Source organism: Diabrotica virgifera, chromosome 10 (genome assembly GCF_917563875.1).
Source record: "Diabrotica virgifera virgifera chromosome 10, PGI_DIABVI_V3a".
Classification (NCBI taxonomy): Eukaryota; Metazoa; Arthropoda; class Insecta; order Coleoptera; family Chrysomelidae; genus Diabrotica; species Diabrotica virgifera.
The window spans coordinates 129,095,504-129,109,758 of record NC_065452.1 but is presented as its reverse complement, the minus strand read 5'-3'; the positions used below and the strand labels follow the sequence as shown (position 1 = coordinate 129,109,758).

The 14,255-nt window shown below is 33.8% G+C and overlaps 1 protein-coding gene across 1 annotated transcript in view; it reads right to left on the bottom strand.

Moving 5' to 3' along the window:
* Positions 1-14,255, bottom strand: part of LOC114341114 (VWFA and cache domain-containing protein 1) — a 77,433-nt gene that overhangs the window by 50,687 nt on the left and 12,491 nt on the right. The window contains exons 2-5 of the mRNA XM_028291896.2: positions 6,422-6,683; positions 6,111-6,356; positions 736-933; positions 98-310 (exon numbers count right to left, since the gene is read on the bottom strand). Of these exons, the coding sequence (XP_028147697.1) occupies positions 98-310; positions 736-933; positions 6,111-6,356; positions 6,422-6,683 (919 nt within the window). The remainder of the gene's footprint in view (positions 1-97; positions 311-735; positions 934-6,110; positions 6,357-6,421; positions 6,684-14,255) is intronic.

Here is a 14,255-nt window from a genome sequence, read left to right as displayed (position 1 = left end):
TGTGTATGAAGACATGTAAAATTAATATTTATTTTTCAAAAACATGAGGTGTGTGATGTCAAAAGTACTTAATATAACAAACTTTAGTTAAACTTACCATCAACTATGGCACATGTATTTATAAATAATGATATGTTGTATGTTGCTGTAAATTTCTCCAACATTGTTAAAACTTGCTTGGGTTCCATCAGGGATGAGAGTAGGCCTCTACTAACATATAATATCATAACTGTTTCATTTTTTATTTGGTTAAAACTGTTCAGTACAATCTCTAAGCTCTTTTCAAAGCTAAGGGTATGATTTGTCAAACCTGAAAAGAGAAAAATTCACTATGAGAGATATGTCTACTTCATCATTATCATCATGGTGCTACAGCCCTTAAGGATCCTCAAATTTTTACACCATTCTGCTCTTTAGTTGGCAGATTAAGTGCTTAGTGGAGATCAAGCATCCTGTATTACCCCGTCTATCCACCTCAGCTTCTCCTTCCCATAGGTTGCACTGTTAGAATCATGTTCAATTCCGGGGTCCAGGCTACATGGCCCACCCACTGCAGACGGTTTCGCTTGATTATAGTAGTAATATCTTTTCCACCAAACTTATGCTTGTAGATATTCTGCAGTTGGAAGTTATATCTAGGGCTCCATATTCCGTTTTCACAGACTGCTCAGAATATCTTGCATAGTACCTTTATCAACATATTGAATGTGTTTAAAATGAAACAACATAACTCACCTGGATCACTAATTATAGCATCAATATATTTGTTTAAATCTCTAACATAAGCTGCAGTTGCTTGTTTCAGTCTTGGTGTAGTATCTAGGTTTTGATTGTAAAACTTATTGCAATCTCTTTCAAAGTAAGTATAACTAGAACTTACAGTTAAAATTGTAATTCTATCATTTTCGCTTAATACTGATAACATTTTCTTAGCTAAAAAAAGTATTAGTGTTAAAATCAAGACAAAATATTACAGAGGAGTTAGCTTAACACGTTCCCAGACAAAACAGCAAAAGAGATTAAGACATTAGGATTATGGAGTTAAGAAAGAATCGTGTTCTGCAATTTTTGTACTAAGAATGTAAATCTGGCATGAAACTTGTTCCAAAACTGTTCAAATTATTTGAAAACTGCAGAATGAAGTTAATGATATGAAATTACAGAATTCTAAAAACCAAGAAGTAGATATTCTAAACTTGGTGTTTGAAAGACAAAAGAGAATGAACAACTTAATTATTCATAATCTAAAGGAACCTGTAAATAAAAGAAATGCAGCTTCAGATGATTTAGCTTCTGTGATCCCAATTTTCAAGGAGACAAGTTGTCAAAGCTGTTAGATTTTGTACACAAAACAAAAATTATGCTCGTTCCCTAAAAATTTTATTAACAAATTCTTTTGATGTAATGAATATTTAAAAAAATCAGATTCAGGATGCCAAAGCAAAATTGCTATTTATAAATTCTGATCTCATTATAAACCTTATAAAACATCAAGAACAAGGTGAGAAAGATATAAGCCATGCTTTGTACAGGTTGACGTTATATTTTTGTAAAAATGATATATCTGTAAATAAATTTTTTTTTATTACATATTTTAATTTACAATCTGCTTCATCGAAGCTATAAGCAAATAGTTTGAATGTTAAATACATGAGGGAGAAGCTGCCCTGTGGCAACCCTCCTATTATAATTTTTTATATTTGATCACAATAATGTATATTTAATTTATTAAATCTGTTGGCCATAGTTTCTTCAGTCGTCTTGCGAATTCGGGAGGAGTGTTCAGCAGTCTTGCTTCATCATTTGGATGACTTCTCAGTCCATCAAGGTAGCTCTTTGTGATCCTTGGAATTTCTTCCTCTACCAAGGGTGTAGCTGAGTCCTCGTGTAGTGTTTTATTGCTTACATACCAGGGTGCGTTGAATATCATCCTCAATATTTTTGATTGGACTCTTTGTATTATCTTGATATTTGATGGCTTTGAGCAACCCCAGAGTTGAACACCATAGGTCCAAATTGGTTTTATCATAGTTTTATACAGGAGCAGTTTATTTTCAATATTGAGTTTTGATTTTCGACCAATAAGCCAGCTCATTTGTCGTATTTTGATGTTGATCTGGGTTTTCTTGGCTTGAATGTGCGGCTTCCATGTTAATCTTTTGTCAAGGGTTAGTCCCAAATATTTGACTTGTGTGCTGACTGGTAATTGTGTATCATTTAGTGTTATTGTTGGACATACATCCCTTCGGTTTGTAAATGTAACTTGGGTTGACTTCGTTTCATTTACTTTCACCTTCCATTTGTTGAGCCATGTTCCCAATTGGTCAAGGTGGTTTTGCAGTTGTGCAGACGCGATAATAGGGTCCTCATTGACAGCGATTATGGTGGTGTCATCAGCGAATGTTGAGATTTGGGTTGTTTCAGTGGTTGGGATATTTGCGGTAAATAATAGGTAAAGGAGAGGGCCCAGGACACTACCCTGTGGTACACCTGATTTAATGGGAAAATATGTGGAAGTTGCTGTGTTATATTTTACTTGGAAGTAACGATCTTCAATGTAGGATTTTATGATTAGGTAGTAGGGGGTTGGAAGAATACATTTGAGTTTGTATAAAAGTCCAGTATGCCATACTCTATCAAAGCCTTTTCTACATCTAAGAATGCCGCTGTGCAATATTTTTTCCCTCAATAGCAGTAAGGATTTTTGTTATAATTCTATGAGTCTGTTGTGTTGTGGAGTGTCTCTCTCTAAAACCAAACTGGTGTGTGGGTATTTCTACATCTAGGTTAATGTCATTCTTCAGTCTACCAAGTAGTAGTCTTTCGAAGATCTTAGACATTATCGGCAACAAGCTGATTGGTCGATAGGATGATGTTTTATCTGGAGGTTTACCCGGTTTGTGAATCATTATTATTTGCGCAAATTTCCATATGATTGGGAAATATGTCAGTCTGAGTGCACTATTGTATATTGTAGTTAGCATGACCAATGCTCTTCTCGGAAGATGTTTCAGTATTAATCCTGTTATTAGGTCAAATCCAGGTGCTTTGTGGTTATTGCATTTTTCTATTTCTAGTTTAACTTCTGATGTATTGAATGGTGTTATTGGGAGCGTCATAGGGCAAGCACTATCCAGGAAGTCTCTTATTAAGTTTCCATCATCATTATTCTCTACTTGGTGTTCTTTAAAAATACCAGCTAAGTATTCTGCAAATGCTGAAGCTTTTTCCTCGTCTGATCTTCCCCAAGTACCATCATCTTTCTTAATTGGCGAGTTGTGTTCTGTAGGTCTCTTTAAGTGTTTTGTTGCCTTCCATATTGAGTGATCTTCTTTAGACAAGGTACTAATGTAGTGTTCAAATGTGGCATTGCGTGCTTCATTTAGCGCTGTTTTTAATTGTCTGGTTAATCGATTATATTCGTGTTTGTCATTAATGTTGCGGCTTCTTTGCCATCTACCTCTTGCTCTTCGTTTTTCGACTATTAGTTGTCTAATATAATTCGAAGTGGTATTTTTGTTTTCTTGCTTTGGAGTTGATGGTGTAGCTCGATATGCAGCTTGCTGAATTTGACAGGTGAAGTGGTTTATAGCCTTATCTATGTCATCTTTTTCTTTGAGTCTGATTCCAAGATTTATATTCGTGTCAAGCTGGTACTTGAATTCACACCAATTAGTTTTAGGGGAAGTCAACTTCGGTATTTCAGGTCGTTTGATTATGTGGGTGCTGATTGTTGCTATGATTGGTGTGTGGTCAGACGAGAGATCCCAATTTGCTTCTATGTTTGTGTAGTTTGCTGCAATTTCTTTTAGGATGAAGAAGTCGAGTAGATCTGGTAGTCTATTTGTATCGGACGGCCAGTACGTTGGTTGTCCCGTCGATAAGTAGGTGCAGTTTGTGTTGTTGATGGCATCTAGTAGGCTTCTGCCTTTTGGTGTAATGAGTCGTGAACCCCAATTCGTATGCTTAGCATTCCAATCACCTCCAACAATGAATTTGTTACCTAGCTTGTTGAATAGTTCTTCGTATTCTTCAGTTGTGATTCTATGTCTAGGAGGGCTATATATTGCAGCAATTTCGAAGTTCCAATGCCTGGCATTTATATTAAGTATTGTTGCTTGTATCTTATCTGTTTTATGTTCCGGCATTTGATGATGTTGTATATTGTTCCTTATAATTATTGTAGATCCTCCATGGGCTGTTCCATCTGGGTGACTGTGTTCTGCTGGGTGTGGTAGACTGAGTATTGAGGTATTTTAATTACGCTTCTTTCTGTGAAATGCGTTTCGGATACAAAGAGGATGTCTATTATGTTGTCCTCTAGGAATTGGATTACTTCTGCTTTATGGTTTGCTAAACCATTTGCGTTCCATTCGGCTATTCGAACAGATCTAATGAATTTTATTAATTAATGTTGTTAGCGTGGTAAGGATCATGCTGTTTTGATTCATTAGTTGGGTGAACATTGCTTTAAATTCGTTTAAGAATAAGTTCATCTGAGACCCTATGTCAGCTACTTGATTTCCTGCTCTTACTGCTTGGGCATAGGATTGGGTTCCATTCTGTTGTTGGTACTGTGATTGTTGACTCTGATACTGTGAAGTTGGTGCTGGGTTAACATTTTGATGTGGGTTCTGATTATTATGGGTTGACTGATTTCCGCGTTGTCTATTATTTCTTACATTTTGCAAGTCCTTGTAAATTACGCAGCCTTTATAGTTTGCAGTGTGTGCTCTGTTACACAGGGCACATTTTGCTGGTGTATTTCTGGGTTTTGTACATTCTGGCGTTGGATGACTTCCTCCACATTTCACGCATGCGTAAGGTCTTGTACAATACGCTTTTGTGTGTCCATAACGTTGACAGCGCTGACACTGTGTTATATTTTTCTTTCTGTGAGGAGGTTCAAAGCTGACTTTCATATTGCCGATAGAATCCAGTGTATAAATGTGTTTGTTGTTTTCATTCGGTTCTAGGTCCACATAGAACATTGACAGTGGTGATTTATTGACTCTGTGTAATACGTTAATAATATTACGGACAGTATGCCCTGATTTAGCTAGTTCACTTTTTATTTCTTCAACTGGCATCGAGTGGTGTAAATTTCTTATAACTACCCTATAAGCTCTATCTTGTTTTGCTTGGTATGTGTGGTTAACTATTTTGCTACTATTTAAATGCTGTATAAGTTTTCTGTATGACTCAAAAGTTTTTGTGTTTATTTTTATTGTGTCATTTGGGAGAGCTTTCGATTGGTAGTCTTCTGCTTTAATGACTGTCGATAGGTTTTCAGTCATCTTTTTTATATCATTTACCCCATAGATAAATATAGGTGGAGGTTTAGGTGTTATTGGTGTGTTATTATTATCAGTTAGGTTTTCTAATGGTTCAAATCTGTTGTTTGTGCTCACTTGCACTGTTGTTGTGTTATCATCTTTGGGGTTTGCTTTTCTTTTTTTTTGTAATTTTTTTGACTGTTTGCCAATCATGGACATTTTCTATGGTTTCGTCGTCTTCGTCGCTTGAGTTTTCCATGACAAGTTCCTCTCCACTGAGGATGTATTGGGAAGCATTTGATGTATTTGGTTGATCCATTTGAGGTGCAGGGAGGTTTTGGTTATATTGGTGATTATTGTTTGGGAATGGAGTAGGCGGGATATATTGGTTTGTCTGTTGGCTGCTCGGGAATCCATAAAATGGAGGCGATATTACTGGAGGTTGTTGAGGCTGTGTATATATTTGGGACACATTATACAACCCCCCATTTGGCACTTAATTTTGGTGGTACATTTCCTTAGTATAGTACGCCACTGAGTTCAAAATTAATCACATAAATAGTAATTTAGAATTAATCACTCAAATCGTTTTTTACTTTTTATTTCACTAATTACCATAAACTAGTCCCGGCCGATAGCCGAGACCGGCACAAAAACTTGGAACTTGGTTCTCGAGAGCGATATGGTACGTCTTTACTGCTCGGAATCCAAATACACACTTCCGTAAATAAATAAATTTTATTCTGTCGTGTATAACTGAAGCTACATCGTGAATATAAATATTTAGTGTGGAAAAGTGAAGAAGACTTATAGAAGAAGAAATATATTACTTACCCACAGCTTTAAGGAGCGTAAATTGCATAAGGCTCATACTGCCGCCTATATCTAGAACTAGAATCACGTTTTTCCTTTGATAGATATTTCTCTCAATATAGTTATTCCAAATGTTTTTTTCATCACATTCTGTACAATGCAGAAATGGTGTTCTATGCAATCTTTGGACTTCAAAATCTGATATGAAATACTGTCTTCTTACACCATCCGACATTGTACTCAATGAACTCTTCATTTTCTCTAAAACTGCATGGGAAAATTAACCAATATGTAAACAATTTTTTAAATGCAGGGGGATAAAGATCGCTTACCATCAATTGAATCCAGGAAGTCTTTGTTAAAACTTTTGTTGGCATAATTAGTTCTAATGGGGCCCTTTAGGAAACAAGGATTTACTGACGAATTTAAACTAGTGATATTTTCGTGAAATAGCTTCGCATCAATTATGAGCTGGCTACTCTCAAGACCTGAAAATATGTCTGTAATTTTCGTTTCCAATTTATGAGCTAGAGTGTTCACAATTTTCAAGATGTCAATGGTTGGCTGCATAAACATAAAATTGTTGTACAAATTCTGTAAAAAAATAAGTTATGAACAAAATAGGTTAACACCTTGGCTGCGTTTAGCGATATTTATAAATTTACGTTGAATGCGTTACGAGGCATATACGTCCTGTATGCCCCATTTGCCACTGTGCATTACGACACAGTCGACCGTTAACCCTCAAGCTCCTAGCGTTACATATATGTAACGCAGAAACTGCTAAAATCTTAAGCCTTAAATTCGGGAAGTGATTCTAATTTTAACTAGATGGTGATGCAAGACTTTCAAGGGACACTTGTTTACTAGTTTTCAGCAGTTGGTTCGAGGATTTGATATAACCTGTTTATTTAGTTGAGTGTTTTATGTGTGTTTATTATTTATATCTCAAGTTTGAGTAAGTATATTTTTACTATTCTTTTGTTATTATATTTTGTTTAGTGTTTTCAATTGAGAATCAATTAATGTCTTTTCTTATTGATAATATAAATTTTTAGAAATTTTATCCTGGTTTTTGTAAAAAATAGCTTTAATTTTTGATGTTACATATATGTAACGCTAGGAACATATGGGAGCAAAAATCGGAACTTTTAGAATTGTAACGTATTTTTTGTTCCAGAAAAGGGGTTTCTCTTCAAGAAGCGCTGGAGATGCTTGATGCTGTTGAAACTTTAGACGTTGATGCTATACAGGGTGTAACAAAAATACAGGTCATAAATTAAATCGCATATTCTGGGACCAAAAATAGTTCGAATGAACCTAACTTACCTTAGTACAAATATGCACATAAAAAAGTTATAGGCCTTTGAAGTTACAAAATGAAAATCGATTTTTTCGAATATATCGAAAACTATTAGAGATTTTTTATTAAAAACGGATATGTGGCATTCTTACGGCAGGAGCATCTTAAAGAAAAATTATATTGAAATTTGTGCTCCCCATAAAAATTTTATGGGGGTTTTGTTCCCTTAAACCCCCCCAAACTTTTCTGTACGTTCCAATTAAATTATTATTGTGGTACCATTAGTTAAATTCAATATTTTTAAAACTTTTTTGGCTCTTAGTATATTTTCGATCAGGCAGTTTTTATCGAGTTGCGGCTTCTTTTTTAATATGTTTACATACAAATTTTATGGGGGTTTTGTTCCTTTAAACCCCCCAAATGTTTGTGTACGCTCCAATTAAACTATTACTGCGATACCATTAGTTAAACAAAATGTTTTTAAAACTTTTTTGCCTCTTTGTATTTTTTCGATAAGGCATCTTTTATCGAGACATGGCTTCTTTTTTAATACGGTTCAAAATATACCTAAAAATGTAAATCATACATAAATTTTCATATTTTTACCAAGTATCCATAATCGTACTTAACCATATACAAATATGTGGTGGATTTGACAAATATTCAAAATATCTCGATAAAAACTGAATTTTCGAAAAAGTACTAAGAGCCAAAAAATTTTTAAAAACATTGTGTTTAAGTAATGGTACTACAATAACAATTTAATTGGAACGTACACAAAAGTTTGGGGGGGTTTAAAGGAACTAAACCCCCATAAAATTTTTATAGGGTGTCCAAATTTCACTATAATTTTTTCTTAAGATGCTACTGTCATAAAAATGCCATATTTCCATTTTTAATAAAAAATCTTTAATAGTTTTCGATATATTGGAAAAAATCGATTTTCATTTTGTAACTTCAAAGGGTTGTAACTTTTTTTTATATGCACATTTGTACTAAGGTAAGTTAGGTTCAATCAAACTATTTTTGGTCCCAGAATATGTAATTAAATTTATGACCTGTATTTTCGTTACACCCTCTATACATTCATATAGGTACTGAACCCCCAAAATTGAATGTGCTTAAAGACGAGGAATCTGGTGATGAGGAATATAATGATTTTAACAGGCTGTCCGAGAGAATTCTTAGAGCACCTGTTGAACTTGTTTTACGAAATAGTGAAAGAGATTCCGAAATATATGATGATATTAACAAGGCTCAGCTTTCCAGATCATCAGCAAAAGCTAAAAACTAGTGAAAGAAAAGTTGAAGTTGATCTTATGGACCAGAATGTAGCTAGATACCAAGTAGGAATTTACTCTAAAAAATGGTGGTGGTGTCTATTTACATTGATGCTGGACAGAACTATTTACATTGATGCTGGAGATAACTGGACATAATAGATGCTATGATCCTATGCCACAACTAGAATTTCGAAGGTATCTAGTAACATTGTATCTTACGAAGTATGGTACCAAACCAAAAGATGCAGGCATCTTCGTTCAAAGTAGTCGTAGATATAAGATATGATAAGAGAAAACGAGACGTTTTGCAGATGAATGCTGTAGTTCATATGTATGTGCGTACCATGGGTTGCAAGTGCAATGTGCATCAAGTGCAACATAGATTTCCATCTACAATAACTTCACATTGATTTTTCATTTATCTAGTTTTGAATTTGTTTGTTATTTTGAAATTTATAATCGGAAATATTTTAAATATTTTTGCTCCTATATCTTCCTAGCGTTACATATATGTAACGGCAATTTTATAAAAAATCAAAAATAATTAAGAAAAAAAATGAATGTATTTTGTGTTAAAACCTTCTCCTGAATACATCAAAATAAAAAAAAATAAAATTTTCTAAATAAATTAATTCAGGGTCTTAAGGGTTAATGTAGTATGAGGTCTATTTGTCTCGTAACGCAGCCAAGGTGTTAATATTAGTGTGCATGTATTCAAAAAATAGTATAGGGGTGTTGGAAAGATCAGAAAATGGAAATAATAAAGTACAAAGATTACATAGTTTGAAAAATTTAGATTTGTCTAAGAGAAACCATTAGATAGAAATAGCACCTTTCACCATTACTATTTAATATATACTCCGAAGAGTTATTCACACAAGCATTAGAAAACTGTATAGAAGGGATCAAGATAAATGGTGAAAATATAAATAACATTTTTGTTATTACAATACAATCAAGTGGGTGCGCTTTATTTTCCACCTAAATCTGCTTTAGAAAAATATATCTCTTTCAATAACAGTATCGATAATCTGTCAAATACATTTCCCCACCTCTCATTTCTGTATTGCAGGGAACTTCAACCTACACTGTTCTTGGTCTCATGATAATTTTTGTTCTACGGCAAATCCTGCTCCAGGCATTACTTTAATCGAAGAAGATGCTATAAATATTATGAATCATATATGTTCCTATCAAAATCTTTTCCAACGCAATAACATCTATAATAATGTTAACTCATTAGTTGATCTAGTTTTGGTTCATGATGAAAATTGCATTGTCGCAGAAGCTGATGAGGGATTAGTTGACCCCGATAGTTTCCACCCTCCTTTATGCTTTAATTTAAACCGCGGAGATGTTTTAACTGATGAAATGAAAGCTGAAGACTTTTTCTACGAGTTTAAATCAGCAAATTTTCAAGGTATTTCTGATTACTTAGACGCAATATACTGGCATGAAATTTTCAGAGACAAAAGTTTAGATGATATGGTCAATATACTTTATGATGTCTTGTATGGCGCTATCGATGTTTATGTACCAATGAAAAGGTTTTATACCGGCAATTTTCCTAAATGGTATACCCGAGAGTTAAGAAACTGCATCATTGCTAAAAAGAAAGCTCATAAGAAATTTAAAGTGACCAGGTTACCTCAAGACTATAATGAATTTTCTAGATTAAGGTCGATATGCAAGTCCTTATCAGGTCAAGCTGTCAAGCATACAATCAGTTTGTAGCAAACGTTGAACATACACTTCCCAGTAACATTAAAAGCTTCTGGAGGTTCGTAAATTCTAAAAGGAACAATAATAGCATCCCGAACACTTTAAACCATAATGGTCAAACCGGTTCCGATGGTCCTACCATAGCCAAGATGTTTGCTCAGTACTTTGCTGCAGTATATAGTGAGGACGAATGTCCTATTCCAAACAGTGCAAGGGCTAACACTAGTTTCAACATTGCTGGTTGTGACTTATCTATCAGAGGTATATACCAAATTATCTCAGCTAAACATACATAAGGGTCCAGGGCCTGATGGAATCCCACCCAAGTTACTGAAATACTGTAGTTTTAATCTCCCTTATTCTTTATTTTTCAAAAATCATTACAAACGAGTGAATTCCCTTCCGTTTGGAAAGTTAGTTTTATATCACCGATATTCAAGAATGGCGATAGAAGCAGGGTTCAAAGCTACAGACCTATTAGTATCCTTAATACTATACCTAAACTATTCGAGAGCTTAATATGTGACAAAATTAAGCCTACTATACAAAACGTAATAATTGAACAACAGTATGGTTTTGTTATGGGGAGATCAACTGAAATGAACTTGTTAAATTATACCTTCTTCTTAAACTAAGCGGTGGAAAGCAAACAACAGGTAGATGCGATTTATACAGATTTTTCCAAGGCATTTGATTGGGTCAACCATACGTCATTGTTACATAAGATCGAACACGACATTATTTATTTATTTATTTATTTATTGACGGGATACCACCCAATTAAATATATGTATACATAAAATATTACAATAATTATTATCTAATGATACATTAAACATAAATGTAGTGAATATTACAAAAATTTGCGATGCAGCCATATAGAAAAACAAATATTAAAATAAGATTAAAATAAGATAAAGCACATAACAAATATAAATCACCTAAATTACAAACATTTTTTTACACACTGTCTACAAATGTTTTCGGAAGCGCATAGCAACAAATCGAAGTCTATTCTATTTCCATTTAGAATGATTCTACTCAATGGAGAATGCCTACCTAAGTTGAAGCGATGAAATTTAATTGCAGAATTTTGAGATGATCTAGTGACTCTAGAGGTAACATTAAAATCAATTAGACAGTAGATCATTGCAATTTATTTTAGAATTCAATAGTTTATGCAGAAACAAAACATCAGCATACTTAAATCTGTCTAGAAGATAGCTTAGGAAGGTTTAACGTATTTCTAATTTCTGAGTAGGAATGGTCACTTAAAGGTTTGTGTAATTTAAAACTTAAATACGTAATGAATTTATTTTGAACTTTTTCAAGCTTTGTTATATGGACTTCATAAGTGGGTGACCAAACAACTGAGCAATACTCAAAAACAGCTCTAACTAGGGAAATATAAATTAGTCTGATGGAATTAATGTTATGCAAACATCTAGAAGTTCTGATAATGAAGCCTAACATTTTAAATGCCTGGTTATTCACATAATCAAAATGACCACAAAAATTTAGTTTGGAATCTAATTGAACATCTAGATCTCTCACAGTTGATACAGCCTTCAGTGATTCTTCAGCTAATTTGTAATTATAAAAGAGGTTGTTAATTATTCTACAAAAACTATTATGTATAGTGACATTTTCCAACATTAATGCTCATTTGGTTCAATTTGCACCATGCCATAAGTATTTCACAATCTGAGATAGATTCGATAATTCTAAAGATTTTCAAATCGTCAGCAAATAGCAGAAATTTAGAATTAATTTGTGATTTAATGTCATTAACAAATATATTAAAAAGGAAAAGCCCTAAGTGGCTTCCTTGTGGAACACCAGATGTTACGGAAATTTCACTAGATTGAAAGTGTTTTTTATTAACAAACTGTATTCTGCTAGTTAGGTAACTACACAGCCAGTTATACAGATTGCCTGTAAATCCAATAGTTGTGTTTCATTGCAGTGTTACGGTCGCAGTTTGATGGTGCCGCTTTCGGGAAACCAAGGCTTTAGGGCAGTGTTGCCAGGGCTACCGAAATTTCAGTAGGTCTACCGAAGTTGGCTCCTTCTTTTTCTTTAAGTGCCGTCTCCTAATTGGAGGTTGGATAGCATCATCACTATCTTTACTCTATCTACCGCTGCTCTAAAGAGTTCTAAAGAACTGCATTTGCATTTAAACCAGTCCCTTAAATTCTTCAACCATGACACTCTCCTTCTTTCTACACTCCTTCAGCCTTTTATCTTTCCCTGTATTATCAGTCTTAGCATTTCATATCGCTGTCCCCTCATTACGTGTTCCAGATATTGTAACTTTCTTATTTATTGACGGACCGAAGTCCATTAGTACATGATACAATTAAAATGTCACACAAATTATAAAAACAATTCAAAATAAGATCTAGTACTAGTAGGTACAAAGTTGATGAATACATAATAAACAACAACAAAAAAATAAAATTACTTGCTCTCATTTAACAATTGAGAGCTAGTCCTATAATATAAAGTAAAAAATTTAAATATCTAAAACATTTTGCAACTGGCAAATACAACTTATAGAACAAAGACAATAATAGTAATAGACAAATCAGTCTTGAAATTAGAACATTAAGGGGGTATGTAAACGCCGCAGTCAAAATGGTTGTTGATCGTAGGAACTAACGTTTAACAATTTCGTTCAGTAGATGGCAGCACGTATATATATTCGAACATTTTAATAACGACGAATTTTAATTCTATTAACGACGGCGTTGTTGCCATTGTTACCTACTACCTAAATAGAACTTATGATCGTTACCGATCGATCGGTACCGTTCGCCTTCAATCGTACTTGTATTGTATTTACAGAAGAGGGTGTTTAATTATTTACCTGGAAATGGCAAATTCTTACTAATAGATAGCATTGTATAACTAGACAAATTTTTATCTTTTTTTAAACAATGGTAATAGATACAAAACGTTACATTTGGAAATATTTTATCACTTATTGTATTTAGATTATATTTGCAATTTTTGTCTTCAGACGATAATTATTATTAATTCTTTACCTGGTCAAAAATATTTATTTTAAACTGATAAAGAAATTTGCAATTGTTTGAAATACAAGAAGTAGTAAATATATACATTGAATCACGCTTTTTGCTCTAAATTTTAAATAATCGCTTGGATTAACATGAAATTTGGCATACACATAGGTAACATGTCAACAGGCCCGCGCCGTCCATAAGAGCGAAGGGGGGCGGAGCCCCCCGGCGCCGTATTCAAAAGGCGCCAGTAGGAGCCGAAAAAAATTTTTTACAATACCGAAATTACCAGAAATGTTAGTAATATTTTATTATCTTGTAAAATTTAAAACTTACCAATCGTAGGTAGGTATAAAACTGGCAGTAAGTATTACTCTGATCCCATAGTTGTACGAACCCTTATTTCTCTTATTAAACTGAACCATATTTGTTCTCTGATGGTGTAATCGTTGTTTTTTGTAAATATTTATAGTATTCATAATAATTTATCGGTAGGTATATTAGTTTCCTAAACACATAACAAATAGTTTGTAGGTATTCGCTCCGTGCATGACTGACGCAACACCTAGCTTCACCAGGACCTCGATTTTTGACCCTTCGCTTCGTTATCGATCATTCACTATCTGTACACTAAACAGATACGAAGCGCATACGTTCGATAACGAAGCGAAGGGTCAAAAATCGAGGTCCTGACCTTTTTAGATCTCACAAATTGACGATGGCATATGATAAATAGATAACATTTATTTATCATTTTTTTTTTATTTGTTATACCAACAATGCCAATGACATTACAAAGATAGCTTCAATAATGTAATTTTCGCCACTACTCACG